The sequence below is a fragment of the Fusarium odoratissimum genome (genome assembly GCF_000260195.1).
Source record: "Fusarium odoratissimum NRRL 54006 unplaced genomic scaffold supercont1.40, whole genome shotgun sequence".
Taxonomy (NCBI): Eukaryota; Fungi; Ascomycota; class Sordariomycetes; order Hypocreales; family Nectriaceae; genus Fusarium; species Fusarium odoratissimum.
In genome coordinates, this window is record NW_022158722.1 from 180,214 (window position 1) to 201,672 (window position 21,459).

The 21,459-nt window shown below is 47.9% G+C and overlaps 6 protein-coding genes across 7 annotated transcripts; 3 read left to right on the forward strand and 3 right to left on the reverse strand.

The window, feature by feature from the left end:
- Window positions 1-142: 142 nt before the first annotated feature.
- On the reverse strand, window positions 143-2,714 carry FOIG_14361 (uncharacterized protein; the record flags this gene model as incomplete). The annotated part of the gene is made up of 6 exons (XM_031215585.1): window positions 143-212; window positions 260-341; window positions 406-1,046; window positions 1,207-1,512; window positions 1,562-1,719; window positions 2,628-2,714. 6 exons carry the CDS (start codon window positions 2,712-2,714, stop codon window positions 143-145), a joined length of 1,344 nt encoding a protein of 447 aa, XP_031054710.1.
- On the forward strand, window positions 1,992-5,624 carry FOIG_14362 (cytochrome P450 55A1). Its single transcript, XM_031215586.1, has 8 exons — window positions 1,992-4,052; window positions 4,104-4,210; window positions 4,265-4,424; window positions 4,475-4,587; window positions 4,639-4,822; window positions 4,873-5,031; window positions 5,085-5,274; window positions 5,328-5,624. Exons 1-8 carry the CDS (start codon window positions 3,786-3,788, stop codon window positions 5,438-5,440), a joined length of 1,293 nt encoding a protein of 430 aa, XP_031054711.1. The 5' UTR covers window positions 1,992-3,785; the 3' UTR covers window positions 5,441-5,624.
- Window positions 5,625-5,768: 144 nt separating this feature from the next.
- Window positions 5,769-6,887, reverse strand: FOIG_14363 (uncharacterized protein; the record flags this gene model as incomplete). The annotated part of the gene is made up of 3 exons (XM_031215587.1): window positions 5,769-6,144; window positions 6,193-6,624; window positions 6,679-6,887. The coding sequence occupies 3 exons, from the start codon at window positions 6,885-6,887 to the stop codon at window positions 5,769-5,771; spliced, it is 1,017 nt and encodes a 338-aa protein (XP_031054712.1).
- A 2,464-nt stretch (window positions 6,888-9,351) lies between these two features.
- FOIG_14364 (uncharacterized protein) lies at window positions 9,352-10,119 on the forward strand. Its single transcript, XM_031215588.1, has one exon. It carries the CDS (start codon window positions 9,459-9,461, stop codon window positions 9,945-9,947), a length of 489 nt encoding a protein of 162 aa, XP_031054713.1. The 5' UTR covers window positions 9,352-9,458; the 3' UTR covers window positions 9,948-10,119.
- Window positions 10,120-10,187: 68 nt separating this feature from the next.
- Window positions 10,188-10,635, reverse strand: FOIG_14365 (uncharacterized protein; the record flags this gene model as incomplete). The annotated part of the gene is made up of 2 exons (XM_031215589.1): window positions 10,412-10,635; window positions 10,188-10,364 (listed from the first exon to the last, which is right to left on the reverse strand). The coding sequence occupies exons 1-2, from the start codon at window positions 10,532-10,534 to the stop codon at window positions 10,188-10,190; spliced, it is 300 nt and encodes a 99-aa protein (XP_031054714.1). The 5' UTR covers window positions 10,535-10,635.
- A 6,794-nt stretch (window positions 10,636-17,429) lies between these two features.
- FOIG_14366 (uncharacterized protein) lies at window positions 17,430-21,355 on the forward strand. 2 transcript variants are annotated; one of them, XM_031215590.1, is made up of 9 exons: window positions 17,430-17,917; window positions 17,976-18,308; window positions 18,358-18,391; window positions 18,439-18,580; window positions 18,628-18,739; window positions 18,794-18,919; window positions 18,971-19,013; window positions 19,061-20,079; window positions 20,126-21,355. In XM_031215590.1, the coding sequence occupies exons 1-9, from the start codon at window positions 17,537-17,539 to the stop codon at window positions 20,171-20,173; spliced, it is 2,238 nt and encodes a 745-aa protein (XP_031054715.1). In that variant the 5' UTR covers window positions 17,430-17,536; the 3' UTR covers window positions 20,174-21,355. The 2 variants fall into 2 exon arrangements, with proteins under 2 accessions (XP_031054715.1, XP_031054716.1); XM_031215591.1 differs by having other exon boundaries at window positions 19,061-21,014.
- The last annotated feature ends 104 nt before the right edge of the window (window positions 21,356-21,459 follow it).

Consider the following 21,459-nt stretch of genomic DNA (forward strand, 5'->3'; position numbering starts at 1 on the left):
ATTGATATCGTATGATGTCACCACGGGACTAGCAAAAGCATCCACAAAGCCACCGCAGATTCCGCCATCGACCTCGGTCTGATGATGTCGGCAGTGGGAGTCGGTAGCACAGAATAACCTCATAAATTCAGTGGTGTGCACTTTATTCGATGTCTCGTACAAGGCGGAAAGTTACCCATGGCCAGAGATATTTCTTCTGCCCCCAGTTCAGGCTGCGAATATTAACAGGTTCATGGCACTTCAGTATTACGCAACTCACAAGCTCTTTCGGCCTGCAATACGAGGATGCAGGGCCCAACTTCCTCCAACTACGGCCAGATGCTTCTGGTCCATAAAGTCGGCTAGGGAACTATGTCAGAACAGAACGACATAGAAACCTCTTGAGAATGGATCGACAAAGCTCACCACTATATCCGGGATAAATATCCATGGGCTTGAATCCAGGTTGCGGCGCGAATAAAGTTCTTGTCCACTCAGCCGCGCCTCCAGTTTCATCCAGTCCGCAAAGATCATCCTTATGAGTAATTCCCATTGGATGAATATTTTGAAAACCAGAATTCGTGTCCGATAAATCAACAGATATGGCCTTTGGATCGGTATGGAATTCATGGTTCACTTTGCTGTCCGGGGCTTTGCGACGACGCTCGACATGCTCGTGGATACTCCGTAATTCGTGGAGCGTCGGTAAGCGAGCACCAGCCCATTGAGAATATCGCTCTACCTCGTCGAAAGAGGCCATCACAGGCCAATCAAGTGCCTGCGACAATGGAACAGGTCCCCAGGCAGTCTTGATACTGTGACGAGCGACGAACGTGGTGTAATCTTCATCACTTCGGGCATCGCCCGTCTTGCTCCAAGTTGCGGGGATCTGAGGCTCCTTAACGTATACGAGATACTTAGCATACTCTCCGTTACTGACTGGTCGACCTTGTGCCTTGATCGATGGGACAGTGATCTCGTACGGCTCGCGCTCATTGTCCCACGCAAAGGATCTGTTTGGGCCATCGTCGCTCTCAGGGTCATGGTACCCGATATTGGAAAGTCTGCTTGGGCACTTCTATCCGTGGATTTTGAAGGCGTCCAGAAGCAGCTTCTTTTGTAAGCTTTGCGAAGTCTGGCCTGGGCACATCAGGAGGGGGGCAGAATGTTGGGACTTTGAATGGTCATAACAGGAACGTTTCAGCGTGAAGATCTACAAGTCCTTACTCATCGGAAAATCCTATAGTAAGCTCAAACCCACCCTCATGCTCAAATCCGATCCATAGAGCTCGTCCAATGCAGCGGTCTATGTAGGGTGTCTCACTTTCGTAGAGCGCCATGATACGTGCTTTCACATGTTCGCGATATTGAAGAATGTCTTCAAGACATAGGAAGACGTCTGGGAGTTGACTATGATCATGAAATTTAGAAGGATCATCAACATCAGGATCTATACCGCGCTCAAAAATCTGATGATAATATGCTGGTTCGGTGGGCTTGCTGTTCGTTGCTCGCGTAAGATGAATATCCTCACTAAGTTCAGTATTAGCTAAGGGTTGAAATGAAATAGTGGGTGTCTGACAAGGTTGGCATATGGCCAAGGTAGGACAGCAACGGGTTCCGCAGAGGAATTGGTTGTTCCATCAACGCATCGGGCGGTATCGTCTTGGTCGTGGCAAGATCCCAGACACTCCATAGCTGTTTCCATTCAGCCAGCGGAGGCACCGGGGCTGGAGCATACTGCTATGGTTTCAGCAGGAAGTTGTATGGGTTTTTAGATTCCATTGTGATTTTAAGATGAAATCAACTAAATGAGAGGTGCGACGATGCGTAGTAATATGTTCAGCTCTCGGGCTCCCGGCCTGACCTGTAGTAGCAACGCCATCATCCACCAAGCTCCCCAGCAACAGCTCAGCCATGAAGCTAAGAAACGGCTTGTTCCTCCTCTCTAGATCTGGATTGGCCTAGTGTTCTGGAGCTACTCGTCTAAAGCATGAGACTTCCGATAGGCCCCCCAGTAGTCACTGCCCATACTGATGTTGATGAGTGAAAGGACTCAGTATCGGGACCGTGGTGTCATTGGACCGTCAAAAGCAGGTTGTATACAAGGCAAATACGTTTGAATGATTCTTGGACTTCATTCGTCGAGCAGCTGGTCGATAACAAATTGGCGGAAAATTTTTGTGAGGCATCATGACTGCAACTGGATCTATTTGACATTAGAGGCGGCGATCAATCGCCATGTTATCTCGATAAGAACTCCGATTACTTGAACTACTCAACACCGGGTATATCCGATATAGCCTCAGCAACTCATCAAAGACTTCCTATCACACAAACCTCGAGGCGATGATGGCAATGCGTCGCTAAACAGGCGTTCCCTCTATATCTCAGGTACCAATAGGTCTTCATGCGCCACTCGACGCAAGTCTGGATGGATTGTTGAGGGTGGTCTTCATCTGCCTATTGGAATGCCAAGCAGTTGATATTTGACATGACTATTGGTTGAATGACTTGAGATTAATCTATCCTCATAACATCGAGTAACAGGGGCATGTATCGGCCACTTGTTGCGTCCTTACAACCCATTGTAAGCGCAGGTATCTCTCGGGGTTCGAATCGGCCTCCTACAATTGACAACAACCTACCCTTGCTTCTAAGCCATCAGAACGAAACCTTTCGAGGAAAGGTCTGACAGAATCCGTTTGAGAAACTTCAGGGCCAGTGTGAGCCATGCGAAATATGGTTTGTCATAAGGCATGAGTGCCATATTCAAATCCTCACACCGAGGGGAAAAGTCGCCCAAGACCGCGATAGCGAACAGAGACTTGCGTGAAGTTGCCTCCTTTAGTGATCTGTCATATTCAACGGTCTTCGATGCAGCGAAACTAGCGATAGCAGGAAACGTATAGATTTGCGAAGAAAGGCGCGTTATCGTATTCGGGCCAAGGTCTAGGCTCGGATTGACATTCGGGCATATTACTCTCTGTGAATGACCCTCGTGATACAGACTCGGAAAACGCAGGAAGAAACAGTTCTGTTCCGTATTCTTCCTTATAATTGCTAATTCGCGATATCTAGTAATGCGGAGGAGGCGGAACAAGACAAAGTCCAGCCATAAAGATCGTTGTATGATGTGGGTTGACTAAGAGTGAAATCATGAGGCTGCTTATAGCACTAGGCATTTATTCCTAGTGGGTGGGATGCTTTTTGATGACAGATCATGGAATCATATCATTATGTCGTAGGTATTTAAAGACTGCGTTTGCGCATCTCCGCGGGAATCAGCATCTCCAAGGAATGACACGCTCGGTCTTCAGGTCATCAAATTTGATTGTGCATTCTTCTAAAATTTAATATGAAGAAACAAAATAACTTTGCTTATGAGAAAATTGCGGAATGGTATCTGTAGTAACTCATACTTAAACAACTGGAGTGAAGAGCAATCTGGTTAGGTTTTACTGTGGACACAGTCCATAAAGTAGGAAGAAGGCCAACTTCTTTGCATGGCCGTGAACTCCCGAACAGTACGGCCATAGACGCATTGACAAGTAATGGTGCAGATATTTGTAACACCCACTGCAGATGCCTGACAATCCGACTCGCCCGCCCGATTGCCCATGCAGCGGAAATGCCATCTTCAAGCATAAGCCGAGACAGATCGGAACATGTTTGGAAATCAATTGCATCTCGTGATCTCATCGAATACGGATGAATATGGAATACTTCAAGCCCCATACTCCACATCTGATTTTCGCTTCCATGAAATATAACCTGCTGGCATCGCTTCCGTTATTCCCATCACCATGGCTACTACAAAGCTTCAATTCGCACTCCGCAACAAAAGAGCACTCTTTAGTCTACAGCGTTTCAGCAGAACCTACACTATGGCATCTGACGCACCGAGCTTCCCTTTCTCGCGCGCCTCTGGCCCCGAGCCACCCGCCGAGTTCGCCAAACTTCGAGCTATAAATCCCATTTCCCAAGTCAAGCTTTTTGACGGCTCTCTCGCCTGGCTCGTCACTAAGCACAAAGATGTCTGCTTCGTAGCTACTTCCGACAAGCTCTCCAAGGTATGATCTGATATGACCTGATGGGCCCTACTGGTTCTAACCTGGCTCAAGGTCCGCACTCGCCAAGGCTTCCCTGAGCTTAACGCCGGTGGAAAACAAGCAGCCAAGGCAAAGCCGACATTTGTCGACATGGATCCCCCAGAGCACATGCAGCAGAGGTAAGCACCTTACATCCTTGCTCTCTAGATGAACAGGGCTGACGCAGATTGAAGGAGCATGGTGGAGCCAACCTTTACCCCCGAAGCTGTCAAGAATTTGCAGCCTTACATCCAGAAGACTGTCGATGATCTACTGGAGCAGATGAAGCAGAAGGGATGTGCCAATGGTCCAGTTGACCTTGTCAAAGAGTTTGCTCTCCCTGTCCCCTCCTATGTAAGTCACGGCAGACGATTCTTGAAAGGACATGTCTGATATCGGTCTAGATCATCTACACACTTCTCGGAGTTCCCTTCAAGGATCTCGAGTATCTTACGCAGCAGAACGCCATTCGTACAAATGGTAGCTCCACTGCCCGAGAAGCCTCTGCCGCCAACCAGTAGGTCCAACTAGGGACCACCCGAGCATGTTCAGGTCTGACAATTAACAGGGAGCTCCTTGACTACCTTGCAACTCTAGTCGAGCAGCGTCTCGTAGAACCGAAGGATGATATCATCAGTATGCTCTGCACTGAGCAAGTCAAGCCTGGAAATATCGACAAGTCCGACGCTGTCCAGATTGCTTTCTTGCTTCTGGTCGCCGGCAACGCTACCATGGTCAACATGATAGCCCTGGTATGCAATTTTGTTCTGATGTTTTCTGCTCATTTGTTAATACATTTTAGGGCGTCGCAACTCTGGCTCAGCACCCTGATCAGCTGGCGCAACTCAAGGCCAACCCATCGCTTGCGCCCCAGTTTGTTGAGGAGCTCTGTCGCTACCACACTGCGTCTGCACTCGCCATCAAGCGCACTGCCAAGGAGGATGTCATGATCGGCGACAAGGCAAGTACAACCCCTTATGCTATAGGCATAGAAGAGTGCTGACCCCATGCCAGCTCGTCCGTGCAAACGAAGGCATTATCGCATCCAACCAGTCAGCCAACAGGGACGAAGAAGTCTTCGAGAATCCTGATGAGTTCAACATGAACCGCAAGTGGCCTACTCAAGATCCTCTTGGCTTTGGCTTTGGTGATCACAGATGTATCGCCGAGCATCTGGCAAAGGCTGAGCTTACAACTGTGTTCTGTACGTATACATAACTTCAATGTTTGGTGCAACTGCCAACTAACATCCTGCAGCAACGCTATATCAGAAGTTTCCAGATCTCAAGGTTGCTGTTCCATTGGAAAAGATCAACTATACCCCTCTGGACAGGGATGTCGGAATCGTGGATCTGCCTGTCACTTTCTGAGAATATCCAGAGTAGCGGATATAGCCGTTTTCGTATATAGCTCTGATTTAGCACCCGAATAAATTGTCTCAGCTCTACTTACGTCGACCTGCGAACCGTGGTTGAAACGATCCCTGTTTCTTCAGACTACATCACTGTCTAAACGACTTTACTGTAGAAATGCTAAATGAATCAATGAGTCCAAATGTTAATGCAGTAGTGATTCTACCTTGACGTATTCATATTATTTTATTATAAAGGGTTAAAGACTAGCTTCTTGGATTTCTTGGACACTAACAGTCAAGACCTTATGCCATTCCGGCATTGATAGCCTGCCTCCACCACTTAGTTAAAAGGTCCTGTCACTCTCTCCATCTCCCACCACCACTGTAGTTTCAACAGTCTTGGTGATGCCATGCGGTTCCGGGAATGTCGCCAGATGAACTTGTGATCCGTTGTTGTTCTCGTTGCTCTCTAGGTCTTTACCATCTTTGCCCATTCTACTCATGAGGTTGCTTCCGCGGGTTGGTACAGGCGGGCCGGTGGTCACAACTACACGGGACGTAAGACCATAGTTTGTTGGGTTGGACTTGTCCCGACTGCTAGAATACCATCCCCCTCCTTGGCTACGCGAGTTACCTCGAACGACCTTCGAGATGAGGTTTGCCATAAGCAGTTCTATGTAGAGCTTGACGATGTATGCAAGAGGCGCGAATTGAACGTATCTGCTCTGACGTCAGGTAGAGTTCGCTCATAGTACATGATAGACTTACAGGTAAGGATCTGGTAGACTAAGGAACCCCAGAAGAAGGACGTCCATCGATGTCGAGATAAACACCATTCCAGCGTTGAAGTTGAACAATCTCCAGTATTTATTCAGGCCATCGGCAATCAGACGATACCGCACCAGGTATAAGAAGTACATGTTGAGTGCCAAGTCGATGATGAGGAAGAACGTCTTCTCACACTTCTCGAATATCATATTCGTATGCTTTTGCGAAGATGTAGCAGTGTCGAGGTGTGCAACCGTGAAGATGTAGCAGACAGCGCCATTGACAAACAGAATGCAGACTACAAGCCCCAACTTCAGGTGTCTCGCTCGGCGTCGATTCGTCATGATCAAGGACACTCGGTTGGCAATGATCTGAGGGAGTAGTTGCGTCTGGATTGACCATAGGATGACGGTAGCGAGGAGAAAGCCCAGGCTGTTGAACGTGATAAGCAAGAGAGGCAACGAGAGGCGGCGACGGAGTACTCACTTTCCAGGGATGATGCCATTGAGGTAGAGGAATGTGATAAGAGCAAAGACGAAATTGACCACGGCCTCGGTCCAGATCATGTACAGGTAAGCATTGTGAAGGCTGTGAGTACGTTTGTAGATGGCTCTGGTCTGTGATACGGCCTTTGCAAACGTAAAGATGAAGACGCCGAGGAACAACCCATAGTACACTGATGCCAGATCGATCATGCTGGGCAGTTTGAAAGACAAATGATGGAAGGACAACAGGGTCAGGATGTGGTATGATCAGAACTATATACCTGCGGCCCTTTCTCAAGATCCAGCTGCGGGTAGTTTTCGTATCGTGCATAGGCCCAATTTAAATTGACTTTGCTAACGCCTGTGCCAAACATGTTCAGCAAAATTCAGCTGTTCACCCTGTTTCTCGGTAGATAATGATTGTCACCGCTAAGGAGCAGAGTCAGAACACTAGGTAGCCAAGAGCAAACGGTGGCTTGAAGATCTACGAGCGCTAGCCCTCAAGATGGGAAGTGCTTGGGAGCAATGCCGGTGACACCCCACATAATTGACTTTACCAAGCATGAATGGCCCCTGTTGAACCCCGGATTGTTGAGGAACCTGGAAACGAATGTCGTCGGTAATCTCTGCGAGTCAGCAAGACATCTTCAAGGTCTAGGATATGGCCCCGACTCCCCGTGGACGATCAACAGGGAGCTTGTGATACGTAAGAACTGACAAAGATAAACTACAGGGCATTCACGATTGGCAGGTGCTGTGAAGATCAGCGCAGGGACAAGGCGCGTCCACCAACGCTGGAATTACAGACAATGCGTGGCTTGAATATCGCCTGATCATTAGCCGAAGTTTCGCTCGACTCGAATTCAATTTCCAGTAGCTTGGAACGATAAACATCTTTCCAGTTGCTATACTAATTGCCGGCTCGACGCTGAGCGTACCGCGACGCACAGGCACCTCCTGAAACCCCAGTCCAGCGAGCAAGGCGCTAACGAAAGGTTTAAACCTCGAATCAATACGGAGCAATTATAGGGCTGTCCATGTAACCCTCTGATCTGGTGTGACCTGAGCTATGTTGGATCGCGCTGGGAGCGCTTCCGTTTGATGAAACTATCGATCTTGATCATCACGGCATGTTGTTTCGCCGAAGGTCAGTGCAAACACGATCGTTTTAGGCAATTTTGTCCACGACCCGTTGTGAGAACGCGGATGGATCCAGTATTGAAGTCTACCATAACTTTGATCAATTGAATGGTCTTCACCATAGATATCTGGATAGTTCACTGAACTACGACTCTACTCCAATTTTCAAGCTTCTCAAGGATATATTTACACCAACTCTGTAACGACTCGGCCCGTCGCGAAGTCTCCAAAGCAACTATCTCAATTGCCGGTCCCGCATCACTCTACTGCACCGTTGGTCAAACAACGATACCTTCTCATAGTCATATAACTGCTCAATCATTTTGCTTACGACATGTGATGGCGCGGTCTCGCAAGCTTGTCTCAATATATAGCCCTGTCGATCCCTGGCTCACATGTTTTCCTTAGCACGCAACCGTCACCCTTAGCCTCAGAAACACTCCAGGGGTTCGTGATTTTGTCTGTGCTGACCTGCAGAACTTGGGGCCCCTATCATATCCCAGCAAATTAGAGGCTTCTACGGATAGGCAGACGCGATTGAGACTTGAAAATCGGCGAATGGGGATTGTTCCTGGCGGCTGTTCAGTGCCGAAGTGCATTATCTGCTAGCGACAAAGCGATCAAGACTAGAGGTGTAGCGCACGAATGAACCTTAGCTTTGGAGTAAGGTGTTGCCATTTCTCTTAATGATAAGGAGATTCATGATACGATTTTGGGGCCCAAAGTCTCGTTTAACGCCCCAGCCTTGTATATACGGTAAAGAGTTGATCGGAACTTGGTGGTGAATGTTCTAGGTCATTCTATGAACCGACCTCTTACTCGTTTTTGGGTCAATAGTCTTACATTACTGCTCGGAAGAGAAACATAGTGACGTGGCTTTCCTCATTTTAAAAAAATCCCTTTCCCGTGACATAGTGTCCGCAAACAACGCTGGGTCGCTGGCTTTGCTCTTCTTCATGTCTGAGAGCCGCTACCGGGAAGGGATTCGTTTGGAGTCAGGAGGGGGAACAGATATACGTTTTCATAGAATGTACGGCCTTGATACTGTAGGCGAGCACCTTCTCGAAAGACATTCAGGGCAGTCTTAGGCAGAATGAAACCCACCGCAACTTGCGTCGGGCTCAAGAGTCTTCCGAGCGTTACCCTCAAGGACAAGGATTTTGTTTTCTTGACATATAGTTCAGCTAGAACTTTTCTTTATTTATCCCAAGATAAAATGGTTATGTCTCATCTTCTGAACCCGAAGTATCGTGAGCATGACAGCTTAGATAGAACCCTCGCGGCATCGCTTAGCGCCATGCCCGACTAAATCAATCTTCCGAGAGAATTTTAGGACAGCTCTCAGATTATCCTCGTGTTATTCACCTGAGCATCTCATATTGAGACACTGCAACCACGGCTTACATAGCGCCGCAGAGAGTGCCTCGCTTGGTGCGGAGTCCACCAAGCTAACGTTAACGATTTACACAGAATATGCATCTACGAGAGCGGATCGCCATGTCAACCTCTTGCGTCACTATCGTGAATGTCATTTCGTCAATCACCAATCCTATTCTCCCATCTCTTCAATCAACTTCAGGCAACCCAACGTTCTGTCACGAAACCATTTGAAATCGCATTTGTGTCAACAACTCAATCATCATGGCAGCAGAAATTACCACCACGACTATCGTCTCGGCACTTCCCCTCCTCTTCGGAGTAACCGGCACGAGCATTGGAATCTACAGCTTCGTGTCACCCTACAACGCCATGCGTCTCTTCGGTCTTCACGCCCCAGCTACTGAGAAGACCGCTTCTTCGCAGTCCGAAGCTTTCCAGAAATCTCTCATCTACGCGTCTGGACTACGAAACATCGGCACGGGTCTCAGCACTCTTGGCCTCTATGCGTTCTGGCAATTCTCCCCGATCTGTCAAGTGAGCCCGCTAGCTGCGGCAGTTACGAAAAAGTGCATGGGAATCTGCTTCATGTTTGGTACCCTTGTTGGAGTCGGCGATGCTGTTGTTGTGCGGCAGTTTGCGAACAAGGACTATGTGCAAGGGGAGGCGGAAGAGAAGGCTGCCAATGCTAGCATCAGTCATGGGATCACGGCAGTAGTCATCCTGGCGACTGGTCTCTTTTTGTATTTGTAGGTCAATGGGTGTGCGTAGTGATCAAGCCGCATACGTTACTGGAACCGGGACTTCACATCACTCATGTATAACATCTCGCCTCATGTTTCATTAATCCTCCCCCACAGGCTATAGCATATCGAAAGCAACGAATCAGGAAATTGCAATAAAATCATTTTCTCCCCATGTTCCTACAACTCATTACCTCCGGGTGTTCTTGATCATCTTGCAAGATACTAGACCGCAAACCCAGTCACCGCTTCAGTGCTTATCATTAGAATCGCCTTTGTCTCCAGTATCATCGATAGCATTGGGGATGGCTCTCTTCACTCTTTTAGGCAAGCTTTCCTGACCTTTTTGTGGTAATAGGGATGCCTCGCCGCCCTTCTCATATGAGATGCCGCCGGATAAGCCAGGCGTAGACTCAGTGGGGTGGATCTAAGATGTTAGACATACTTATTTTGGACTGCTCGTAAATAACCTACAGATTCAGGAAGAGCATGTTCAAGACCCTTGGGCATTTGTCGCTGAATACCTTCGGAGAGTTTAGAGGGGGCTGTGGCGTGAGACATGCCCTGGCCACGCTCGTTCTGTGCATAACCCGACATTGTTAAGGTTGGCAATAATTGACTGGTAGAAATAACAGATGAGATATCTTTGTGTTTCCCTAGCAAAAGATGGGAGGAGTCTTGGCGCTTAGAGGGTTGTTCTTATTTTTGTATGTTGAAGGATGAGTAACGATCACGTCATGGATGCTTCACGTAAGGATGGCGTTGAGAATTTGGATAATAAAATAAGCATTATGATATCGCAACCTTTAAATTTTCTTTCCTCTGACTGTCATGGTCGTCTCATCCCATCAATGTCATTACTTCGCATCTATGACGTAGCGTTTTTATGCTTCCCCACAGTGTAGCCATTCGGAATGAGAAACTTTTGTCGATCAAATCGGGGCAATTGATGCGCGACTGAATAGGATAAATGCTCCGGGTACTTCAATATCGTATATGTGAAAGGATGGTGTTGTGTTGTGCTGGAACGACGTGTCTGAGTGTGAGAGAAATTGGTTGGCAAGACGTTTACTGCAGTGTCACTCAAGACCGGTTTTATGACACAAGACACAATAACTAATTAACTCGGCTATACCCTTCTCTTATCGCCGAATTTATAATTAAAAGTAATACCGAGCTACCGATTGCATTATGGCAGGATTGTCCTTAACTCGAGAGTCAAGAAAAAGGGCAGAAAATACCGAAAGAACGTGGTGATGTAGGGTACGTGCATTTGGCTATAAGCACGACAAAATTGGAGGAGCAGATGAGATGAATCCATCTCCATGTTTAGCACAAGATACGTGACCTCAAGCTAGCGCCTTATTGTCCATTTCTGTCATGGTGCGCTGAATACCTGCCCCACCTCACCTTCCTCACAAACGGCGTGCCACGTGATCAGGCGTCACCGCGCAACTCTCAGCACGCGTCCCCTCAGGCACCTTTGGAGAAAACATCAACACCAGCGAGAACGAAATTTTTAAAAACAACAGCTATTTACAGCGCCGCAACACCGTTCCAACAGGTTAATTAGATAGCCCAGTGTCGGCCGCATTGCCCAGTGCGACTCAGAACATCATGGCGACCCCGTGGCCCCAGGACGAAATTTGGCCCACTGATTACCGAGAGCACGCCACAAATTTAAGCAAATATCTTTAAAAGGCACTATCAGCCATCGACAATAGAAATGGTCTACCTATCGCATCCCGTGGAGTTCGAGTTGCACTTATTGGAGCTCTTACCCTTATCGTCAAAATGCAGAGTATACCCGATCTTGGTTACATTTACGAAGCCGTAAAAAACGGCCAAGCTGAAATAAAAACCGCAGCAGAAAATTTAGCATAACACATTAACAGCCTCAAAAATAATCTCAATGAAACAAACACCCAAGCTTAACAAACCATGGAAGAAGTCTAGCGCAGTTCGGAGATTACAACAGACGTAAAAGCAGCTGTAAAGGAAGCCACAGAGATCGGTAAAGCAACGATAAAAATGATCAGAGACATGAAGCTCATAAGCCAGCAGAACCAAGCCAACGCCATGCCTACCTACGCTAACGTGCTGGCAAGAGGAGGGCTAGCGGCAAGCATGCATAACCCACAGAACCAGAAAGCGTCACCTGTTTAGACCCTGCGTGAGATTATTATTAACATCAGAGACCCTATCACTATAGCCAACATCAGAATGATGAGCCCACGCAGCCTAAAGTCACATGTAGACCTTGTAATTAAGCAAAGCAGCAACGAACACATAGAGAACATCAAGGTAGTATCCTCCAATCAGCTTAAGAGCGGTGACCTAAGCATCAAGATGGCCACTACAGCAGACATAGTGGCGCTTAGACAGTTTGCAGAAGACTAGGAACAAAGGATCGGAAACGGCGCTATAGTACGCATTCCGACGTACGGTGTCTTAGTGCATAGCGTATACACTAGTTCAATGAATATAGATAATTTTAAACTTATTAGAGATGGGATACTTTAGGATAACAAGCCCTTTATACCAAATGCAGAGATCAAGTATATAGGCTGGCTAACGAGATCTTCGTCTACTAAATCAGCATCTTCAGTCGTGGTTAAGTTCACAAGACCAGAAGACGCAAATAAAGTCATCGATAAGGGCCTCATCTGGCAAGGCGAGGTATTCTAATGCAAGCTCTATAATAGACAGTGCCGTGTGAGACAATGCTTCCAGTATCACAAATACGGCCATATAGGAACCCAGTGCAAAGCAATAATAACATGCGGCTACTGCGCACAAGATCATACCACCCGGGATTACCTAACCAAGAGCAACAGGAACACCCCGCGAAAATGCACGGCCTGCAACGGCCCTCACAAAGCCTGGAACAACCAATGCCCTACCAGGAAACAGGAGGTGAACAAGGCCAAGGCAGCCTCTAAATCGAGACCCAGGTACCACTTAGAACTAGAAAGCTTTATCGCCAGCACCACGACCGGAATTAGAACAAGGGATCGGCAAAATGAATTAAACCCGATCGCCAGGACAGGACGACCCACCTTGGAACCAGGCCGGCCACGGGACGCCAACTTGTCCCGGAGTAGATCGCCGACGAAGAAGTAACAGAAGAGAGCGAATTGCAGCAACAACCAGGTAACACCCGATAATCCCAGAAACGAGATCATCGTGAACATAGGGAGCCAGCGACCTAGATGAACATTAGCTCCTTCCAGGAGAGTATTAGAAACACTGGACGCCAACAGATAGATTACACAGCACAGCCAGTAAATGGAGGTTAACGATCAAGAATGTTAATAGGAAACACTCTTACAATACTACAGTACAACGTTAGAAAATCAAAGGACATAGTCATGGCCACGCTCTTGCGAGATCCCGATATAGGGCGATATGACATCCTTGCCATCCAGGAGCCATAGAAGAACCCATTTGATACAACAACTCACTATCTAGCCAAAGACCAGTTTTACCTATGCTACCCAGACAAGGATTAAAACTTTTCAGCTAGGGTCTGCTTTTTTATTAATAAGAGGCTTGATTACTCTAGGTGGCACTTTAGAGAGGCAAGCAGAGATCTCTGCTTACTAAACCTAGTACTTAGAACAGAAGAAGAGCAGCAGATTATGATATATAACGTCTATAACCCAATAAAAACTGCAACTAAGAGAGGAAGCACGCTTCCACTCCTAGAGCTGGCCATAGAACGATCATCCCATTATAAACAAATCATTGTTGGCGACTTTAACCTCTACCACGAGCTATAGGGAGGTGATCGGGTCCAGCGAGCAGACCATGATGCCGCTGAGCTTACTATAATCATGGAAGACTACTGTCTTATGAGCAACCTTGCTCCAGGCACTATTACATATAAAGAGTGTGACGGAAGAACGACCATAGACCTTTGCCTCACGACGGCTGGCCTTATGGATAGACTGATTTAGTGCGAAATCGAAACAGACATGGACTATGACTCTGACTACCTACCTATCACCACCTTATTAGACCTAAACATTATTAAAATAATAGCTAAGCCCCGGCGAAATTGGAAAGCATTAGACGAAAAGACATTTACTCGCGTGCTATAACGGGAGCTTCCGCCGCAACGAAGATTAAGAACAAAGACGGCTTTGGATAGATATGTGGAAGAAGTAATGGCAGCCATAACGGCAGCTGTCGATGAAGCAGTACTGAAGACGGCTCTGTCACCGAGATCGAAGCCAGGGTGGAACAAAGAATGCTCTGCAGCCTTGGCAGAATCAAAACGACTCCGTCGGCGACACAGCCTGTATCGTACCGAAGAGACATAGGAAGCATACCATGCGGCGCGAAATAACAAAGGTAGAGTTATTAAGAAAGTACTCAGACAGAACTATCGGGAGAAGGTAGAAGAAGCTGCCCAATCCCCGGCAACCCTCTGGCAGTTAGCAAAATAGGCCCGAAACAGATATAGTTAAACACCGAACGTGATACCCGCGCTAGTCGACCTAGCTACAAAGCAGTAAGCAATAACCCCTAGCGAAAAAGCAGAGCTTCTTAGAAAGACCTTCTTTCCGGTGCCACCTGACACTGATATCGAAGACATAGAGAATGCCAACTACCCTGCTCCCATAGCCATGCCACCGATAATAACGAGGGAAATAGAGGAGGCCATTGAGGAGGCAGCCCCGCTTAAGGCTCCAGGACTGGACGGCATTACCAATAAAGTACTCCAAATCGCCTCTCCCTGGATTAAGCACCATCTCACCAAGATCTTCAATCAGTCCCTCGCCCTTGGCTACTATCCGGAACACTTTCGACAATTGACAACGGTGGTCCTCAGGAAGCCAGGGAAAGACAATTATACCGTACCAAAGGCCTACAGGCCGATCGCTCTATTAAACACTACAGGAAAGATCATAGAAGCAGTCATAGCAAAGAGGCTGAGTTATCTCGCCGAGACTCATAACCTGCTGCCTGATACCCATATGGGTAGAAGAAAGCTAAGATTAACAGAACACGCCCTTCACCTCATCATCGACAAGATATATAACGCCTAGAACACTAGGCAAGGCAAGGTAGCAAGTCTACTGCTTCTAGATATATTAGGGGCGTTTAATAACATTTCACATACACGCCTACTACACAATCTGCGGAAGAGAAAGATAGATGAAAGAACAGTTAAGTGGATTAGAAGCTTCCTATGCCCAAGATTTACAACGCTATTAATTGATGGCTTCACATCTAAACCCTACAAATTAGAGACAGGAGAGCCACAAGGATCGAATCTGTTACCGATCCTCTACCTCTTCTACAACGTAGACCTAATCGAAAAGTACAGAGAGCTAGACGACACGGCCACAACAGGCTTTATAGATAACATAGCTATACTTACCTGGGCAAACTCCACGAAAGAGACATACAAGAAGCTCCAAGAGGCACTTTATATCGCAGAGCAGTAGGCGGCCACCTATGTATTTATCTTCGCGCTAGACAAATTCCAGCTTACTCACTTTACACGGACAAGAACAAGAATAGACATCGAGGAGCCTCTGCAAACAAGATAGGGCATGATCAAACCAAAGAAAACATGCAAATACCTAGGTCTCATTATGGACTCCACCCTCACCTGGAAACAGCACATAGATGAAATATAACGCAAGGTCACCAACATAGTTAATGCCCTTAGCAGCCTCGGTGGTTTAACTTAGGGAGTGATAATGAGAGAAATGAGAAACATATATAAAGGAGTGGCTGTGCTGCAGATAATATATGCCTGTTCTGCCTGGTCGAATGTAAACTGGAGAACCAAGGACAAGCCATACACAGAGCGAACATTGAGTAAGCTTTAAAGCCTACAGGCCAGAGCTTCTAGGGTGATTAGTAGAGCGTATAAAGCAGCATTGATACCTGCCCTTGACGTGGAAATATACCTTTTACCAGTTGAACAGCAGATCTTTAAGCATAACGTCGACACTCTAGGAAGGGTCGGCCCAGCTGAACGCCGACATATAGAAGAGGAGGCAAGAAGAAACAAGAAGAAAAGCCTAAGACGAGCTATTGAACAAGCCATCAGAGACCGCCAAGGGCCAGATATCCGGAGACAAGAGCACATCGTGCCTTACATTGTACCTCCATGGTGGCAGGGGCCACAGACGTTCATCGAAACAAACACAGAGGAGGCGCAAATCAAACACGAACAGATCATACAAGACGAGCCAGACGCCATACACATCTACACAGACGGTAGCGGCATCGGTGGTCATATCGGTGCTGCCGCAGTCTGCACCACCACCCAAGAAACAAAGAGTGCTTACATAGGAGACGACACGACTTCCACCGTCTACGCCGGTGAACTCCAAGGCATCAGTCTTGCCCTCCAGATCGCACAGGAAGACAGGTCCAGAGGCAACAGTAGAAGCAAGGTCTTGATTTACACCGACAACCAGGCCGCCATCCGATCAACCGCAAAGCCCAAGGGTAAGTCGGGGGCATACCTGCTCAGAAGCATCGTAAAACAGATCAACGAACTCTAATTACAAGGTCTAAACACCGAGATCAGATGGGTCCCAGCGCACATTGGGATCCAAGGTAACGAAGAAGCAGATCAAGCAGCAAAGGAAGTAACAGGTTAGAGAGAAGGCGACCTCACGGGACCAAAAGCAGCAGAACCGCAGCAGCTATACCTACTCCGATTAACCATGAAGACATGGTCTCACAAAGAGACTATTACGTTATAGGAAAGAGACTGGATATCCGAAACACGCGGCCAAGCATCTTTTAGGCACATACCCAAACCCTTACGCAAGGTCTTAGACTTATATAACAGGCTCAGCAAGAAGCATAGCGCGCTGCTCACGCAGCTGCGAACGGAGAAGATAGGACTTAAGGATTTCCTCTACAACCGAAAGGTACCAGGCATCTCTAGCAATAGATGCCCCTGTGGATCGGATCAACAAACGGTAGCGCATATCCTCCTGCGCTGCCGCCAACACCGCCAACTCTGGGACCAGGAACTAGGACGACTCCGAGGACGCAATAATCTCCGGAAGTTACTGAGCGAGCGCAAAGCAGCCGCCAAGGCAATCAAGTTTATCGAACTGACTTAGATCCTTGGGCAATTTCAGGATCGAGACCTTAACAGACAAAGCTGAGCACTGGGGGGAGACTGTAGGTATATAGCCGCGAAAGAGAGGGCCTTATAGCCCGATAGAGCCTAGAATTACGGACGCGTTGGTAGAAAACCACTATGTATATGGGCCGGCAAGCAAATGTAAATAGTAGTTAGAGAGAGAAAAGCGGGAATTTTGGGAACAGCTGGTCAACGTGGTCATGACGTTGGCGAAGTGGGGTACCGCGGATCAACACTGATCCGCGAGGCTTTGGCTGTTCCCTGGACCCCGTTATCCGGGCATAGTCGTCTAAACGACTACAACCGAGTAGGATAATCAAATCAAATCAAATCAAAGGCACCTTTGGAGTCAATCGCCACCAATCACCAAAAATCCTTACAGCATCGCCAAGTGTCCGTTATCATTCTTCCTTTACGCGATATTGTTTCAGAAGTTGTGTTTATATTTTCTACCCGGCAGATCTGATCACAGAATGGGAATTCCCGACGAAGACTTTGACTCTGGAGACGCTCTCTTTGACGACATTGATGAAGATGACCTCATCTTTGACGCGCTTGAGGAGGCGGGAATGATGAATCCGCCTAAGAAGCATAGCAGAGGCAAAGAGAACGACATTCAAGACATAGCGCCTGCTAAAAAAGCACGACATGGTTCCCTCAGTCTTAAGGAAAGTAGTTCTAATGGCCGACTTGGCGAGACACAACGTATTCAGCTTGCGCGAAAGTTATTGGCCGACAAATTTGGCTACAGAGAGTTTCGCCATGAGCAAGAGGCCGCCATCGCCAGACTTCTGGATGGCGACAATGCACTTGTTGTCTTCCCCACAGGTGCCGGAAAGTCACTTTGCTATCAGGTACGTTTCAGCTCTCGTCCCAACATCGTCAGCGGATCTCCTGTACTGATACAAGCAGATTCCTGCCATCGCGTTTCCAGAAGTAGACCGCCAGACCAAAGCACGACAGGCCAACGACTCGGGTATTACCATCGTCGTTTCGCCCCTCATTGCTCTGATGAAGGACCAAGTTGATGCGCTCAAGCGGAGGAGCATCGCAGCAGAGTGCATGGACTCCACGAAAAGTTGGGATGAAATCCAGAAGATCAACAAGGATCTCCGAGAGGGACAACTGCGCCTGTTGTACTGCGCTCCTGAGCGCCTCAACAACGAAGGGTTCGTTGAGACAATGAAGCGAGTCAAGGGAGGGGTTAGAATGATTGGCGTGGACGAAGCCCACTGCATCTCAGAGGTATGTCCCTCTTCCGTTGACTGCAGAACGTTGTCTGACCTTGATACAGTGGGGACATTCTTTTCGCCCTGACTACCTGAAAGGTTTGCGTCATTGCGCCAGCTGAATGGCCTCCGCTGACCCAAGACAGTTGCCCGGTTCGTTCAGGAGATCAAGGCCGAACGAGTCATCTGCTTGACAGCCACCGCTACACCACCTGTCGTCAAAGACATTTGCCAGGCTTTCGACATTTCCGACAAAGGTGTTTTCAGAACCTCAGTGTATCGCCCCAAGTAAGTTCTGACGCTACATACCCTGAAATCTTCGCTGACAGCCCCAGTCTTCGACTCGAAGCCGAGGCCGTCAAGGTCAAGGATGACAAGTATGAGCTTCTGTTCAATTTCCTGAAAACGCATCCCGGCTCGACACTCATCTACACGACTCTCCAAAAGGTTGCTCAGTCTTTGTGCCCTCTTGTGATCTTTCAGTGCTGATATTCGACCTAGCAAGCTGAAGAGCTGGCGGCGCATCTCACGAAGCAGGGGGTCCCCGCTGCCCACTTCCACGCCGGCATGAAACTTGATGAGAAGAGATTGATTCAAGATGATTTCATGAGCTCTAAAATCCAAACGGTGGGCTTGTCAGGATCCGAGGCTGGAGGGACAGTACTGACAACGGCCTAGGTAGTTGCAACCATTGCGTTTGGCATGGGTATCGACAAGTCAGGTTGGTCGACGCGGTCGCCTCTGTGAGCATACGACTGATGAGTGCAGACATTCGAAACATTATCCACTGGGATATCCCGAGTACCGTCGAGGAGTACTGTCAGCAAGTCGGTCGTGCCGGTCGAGACGGCAAACCAAGCTACTGCATGCTCTACCTCTGCCGAGAAGACTTTTGGATCAAAGAGAACTTTGCGCGTGGAGACCTACCGTCCCGCAACTCGTTACGCAACCTCCTCAAAGAAATATTCGATGGCGATGTTGTCAAACTGCCGCCTGGCGAAACTTTCAAAGTCAGCCACTACAGCCAGTCATCGCAGTTCGACATTCGCATGAGTCCCCTGAGTGTCATCTACGCTGCGTTGGAGCTCAGGTTCAATCTCATTCGCGCGACGACACCCGAGTATAGCTCTTACAAGTTCGAAGCACATGGACAATACTACCCCCGTCTCAAGAGCATGAACACGCCAGAGAGCAAGGCTATTCTGAAGCACGCCAAGAAGGCCAAGAAATTCCACTCGATTGACCCAACGAAGGTCGCCAACGATGAGGGTTTACGACGGAACGAAATCATCAACCTCCTCAATGATCTCAACAACAGTGGTGCTATCGTCCTCACCGTCGGAGGAGTCGAGCAGAAGTACAAAGTGATGGACAAGCTACCAAAGACAGACACAGCAATCGATGATCTCACAGACAAGCTCTACGAAGACCTTAAGAGGCGCGAGAAGCAGGCTCTCGATAGACTCAAAGATGTCATCAATTTCGTCACAGTCTCAAAATGCTTCGGCCTCTCCATCGCACAGCACTTCGGCATGGATCTTCCAGAGAACAAGAAGAAGTGCGGACACTGCACGTTCTGTCTCAGAGGCGCAGCTGTGAAGCTGCCCCCGTCGTCGCCCAAGCAGGTCGACAGAGCAGCCATCAACAAGGTACTGACATCAACAGACATCCGAGACGATGCGCGCTTTCTGGCGAGGATTGCGTTTGGCATCAAGAGCCCGCGTGTTGGCAAGTTGAAGTTGGACAGGTCTCCAGCGTTCATGTCAATGGCAGATCACGATTTCGATGTACGTGCGACTATTTATGGTGACGAATGACACTGACAATCTACAGGCAATTTTGAAGGAGTTCAAGAAGGCTTGTCATGAAAAGGATGAATGATTGAGTGTTTGAAATACGAAGTTTCAGTCTACAATCTGTAAGGAAGTATACATGGCGCTACCCAGGACGGTGTTATTGTAATTGGCATTGACTGGAGTTCATTGGGCGACGACGTTCCCCGCGTCGGGGTACTTATGATGGCAAACAATGGGAATCTTGGGGCTTTGATGTTATTGGGAAGTAATGTGGAATGGATCTTGTGTCGCGTACATAATTGAGGTCGCATGTACATCAAGATCGGATCCGTATCACGCATGAATGCGAATACAACAGCATGATTCGGAAACTCAACAGGATGGGTCTAGAGTGGAAATGACACGCGTCAGGACAGAAGACAAACAAATCAACACGTGACCATCTCCAATGACCGGAGCAAACCCGAGAACAAGTGTCGCTTTGGCCGTTTCACGTCGCGCGATCGATTTAGCCCTTGGAAGCGCATTTTTATCGTCCATCTTAGCCCTGTTTGTGGACTGTTTGACCAATTCTTAGCAGGGCTGACATGGTCACTGCACTTGACGGAAAACGAGATGAGCAATGCAAGGGTGCACTGTCCATCGTGCGATATTGGCAGGGACCTCGTGTAGCAGTCCAAACACGCATTCAAAGACGACGGATTTTTGAAACGGGCAGACCGATGATTTGTTCTAGAAACCAACTGAAGGTCGGCCGGTTGCGCTATTTTCCTTCCAGTGTCAAGTCAAGTCAAGTCACTGCGGCGTCGCCTAAAAAAACGTAAAAAGGATCCGAATTGCCGGAATGGCGTCATTATGGCAGATGATGTCTGTGAGCATTTGACCAGAGATCAAAAGACCTGCGAATTGGGTGACTGAAGTTGCATTCACTCTGGTATCTTGTTTTTCCCTGTTTGGGGTTTCTTTTTGTTCTCTTTTTGGGACGTGGTTGTTTATGCGGAATCGTTAAATGCAGGGGAAAAAACAGGAAAATGATGGCGTCAGTGCACTAACAAGCCGACAGGGGAGGCTATAGCGGTTTTGGTGTAGCTGAAGTCCATCTCAACAGTGAACAGACGTACAGACGTTGAATCTCAAGGACCACGTCAGTATTCACCAAGGGCCCATCTCGGGGTAACGTTAATTCAATCTATCTCGGACTCAATCTGGCCCCGACATTTGAGTTTTTTTATCTTTTCTATTTTTAAGAAAGATTCAGATACGAGTGACATCCATGCTCCTTGCTTCCTGTGGGGTACCTACTGTGCTGTCGTCGGGCTATACTGTGCTGTAAGTCCCCGTAGTCCGCTGTAGCGTGCTGTACCTACATTG

Bases quoted from the DNA above. Each gene is read 5' to 3' on its own strand.
- FOIG_14362 (XM_031215586.1), top strand. From the start codon at position 3,786: ATGGCTACTACAAAGCTTCAATTCGCACTCCGCAACAAAAGAGCACTC. The intron at 4,425-4,474 runs GTAAGTCACGGC...ATATCGGTCTAG, and splicing joins CTCTCCCTGTCCCCTCCTAT to ATCATCTACACACTTCTCGG. The intron at 5,032-5,084 runs GCAAGTACAACC...ACCCCATGCCAG, and splicing joins ATGTCATGATCGGCGACAAG to CTCGTCCGTGCAAACGAAGG.
- FOIG_14364 (XM_031215588.1), top strand. From the start codon at position 9,459: ATGGCAGCAGAAATTACCACCACGACTATCGTCTCGGCACTTCCCCTC.
- FOIG_14366 (XM_031215590.1), top strand. From the start codon at position 17,537: ATGGGAATTCCCGACGAAGACTTTGACTCTGGAGACGCTCTCTTTGAC. The intron at 18,309-18,357 runs GTATGTCCCTCT...ACCTTGATACAG, and splicing joins AAGCCCACTGCATCTCAGAG to TGGGGACATTCTTTTCGCCC. The intron at 18,392-18,438 runs GTTTGCGTCATT...GACCCAAGACAG, and splicing joins TCGCCCTGACTACCTGAAAG to TTGCCCGGTTCGTTCAGGAG.